The sequence below is a fragment of the Aphanomyces invadans genome (genome assembly GCF_000520115.1).
Source record: "Aphanomyces invadans strain NJM9701 unplaced genomic scaffold supercont1.243, whole genome shotgun sequence".
Taxonomy (NCBI): Eukaryota; Oomycota; class Saprolegniomycetes; order Saprolegniales; family Verrucalvaceae; genus Aphanomyces; species Aphanomyces invadans.
Window position 1 is genome coordinate 1 of NW_008580388.1, and position 1,559 is coordinate 1,559.

The 1,559-nt window shown below is 56.1% G+C and overlaps 1 protein-coding gene across 1 annotated transcript; it reads left to right on the top strand.

The window, feature by feature from the left end:
• Positions 1-693: 693 nt before the first annotated feature.
• Positions 694-1,397, top strand: H310_15238 (hypothetical protein; the record flags this gene model as incomplete). Its single annotated transcript, XM_008883225.1, has 1 exon — positions 694-1,397. A coding segment is annotated over one exon (704 nt), but the record flags the coding sequence as incomplete, so codon positions are not given.
• Positions 1,398-1,559: the final 162 nt, after the last annotated feature.

Below are 1,559 nucleotides of genomic sequence, written 5' to 3' on the forward strand. Positions count from 1 at the left end.
CCACCAGTAATGTGAAACAGAGGAAGTAAGTTAGTAGTATATCCGGTTAAAACCACTAATACACCTCCCTTGACAATGAGCTATAGAGGAACTTTTCTATTTGCCTAGCAATTCAAACAGAAACGTACCCTTGCCTCTTGTTCCAGCATGTTGACAAGTCCCCCCAACCTCACCGCTACTGACCCACATCTACTTCCTGCTCCCTCTGAGCACCACTCAGGTCACCTACACCAAGGTCTTGAGGAGTCTCATGGTACCGCAACTCACCTGCCACGACTTCGATGTTTTCAACGATCTCTGCGCCGCCTGACGATGCCGACGTGGCAGCCCGCTTGTCCACAGGTGGCGTTTGGTCTCCGCCTGGTCCTTCTCGCCTCCGGGCCGGGGCCGGTGAGCCTACATGCCCGCCGATCCATGTAGGCTCACCGGGCTCGGCGGCTCCGTCGGGCACCACCTGGCTGCCGCAGTCGCTGTCGCCGTTGTCGATGCAAGTTGAAAGTGAAGGGGACAACTCAGTTTTTCCTGTCGCGCAGCCTGATTTGGACTTTCACCCAATCAGAGATGACACGACGGGAAATTCGGAGTTTAACCAACCAATCGGAAGTTTTGACGGTAGTCCTTCTCGCCCAATCGGTGCTCAAAGCGCATCGACCCCAAATGGAATTTCCCCATTGGTCGATGGGACTGACGAAGGGGCGACACCGCCGGCACTTGCTCGACCTGCTGAATCGGTCGGTGCGGTACGCCGCCCTCTCGACTACAACACGGTCATACGAGGCTTTAACGCTGCAACCAAGCAGCAAATTAAGGCCGCCTTTGTTCTGCCGTCTGCCGGTGCCATCGAAGCGATCCTGTTGGAGCTCGCCAAGCCCAAAAAGGATCGCGCCGATGTGCTCGGCCAAATAGATCTTTCTCGGCCATACTCGCCTAAAGTGGCTATGGCTCGCTTCATCGTAGACACGGGCGATGCACTAGCTGCGCAGTCGCACGAAGCGATCATGTCGTCGCTGTTTACAAGCACGCAAACCGATGCCGTTAAGGCGCTCCTGCCTGAATTCGTCCAAGTCACACGGCTTGGACGTGGTGGTATTTTGTTTTCCGTAACGTCGTCGAGTGTGCGAAAGGCGCTTGGAGGACAATACCTGTCCATCCTCGGAAAACGATACCGCATCCCAGTACAGGAGGACCATCCCCTGGACTCTCTTTGCTACATGGATGTCACCGGAATTCGCGACAACTTTGACGCCACGCAATTCTACCGCAAGTTGACCCTGCTTGGCGTCGACGTGGCATATCAAAGCCATCGTGCGGTCATCCCTAGAACTGGCTGTCATACAAATGCGTGGCGGGTGTATTTCGCCGAGGTGTCGTGTGCGGCGTATATAACGTCTACTTAGCATACACACTTGAGGGTGACTGATGCATAACATGTGTCTGCCTCACCTTCGGGCCAAGCACGGAACGAGCAAGCGGTGCCTCGTGTACCATCCCCAGGACGGCTGACGTCGGGCTGGCCACCCGCGGCAGTGGCGTCCGGATAGATTCCGGACGCGTCCCCC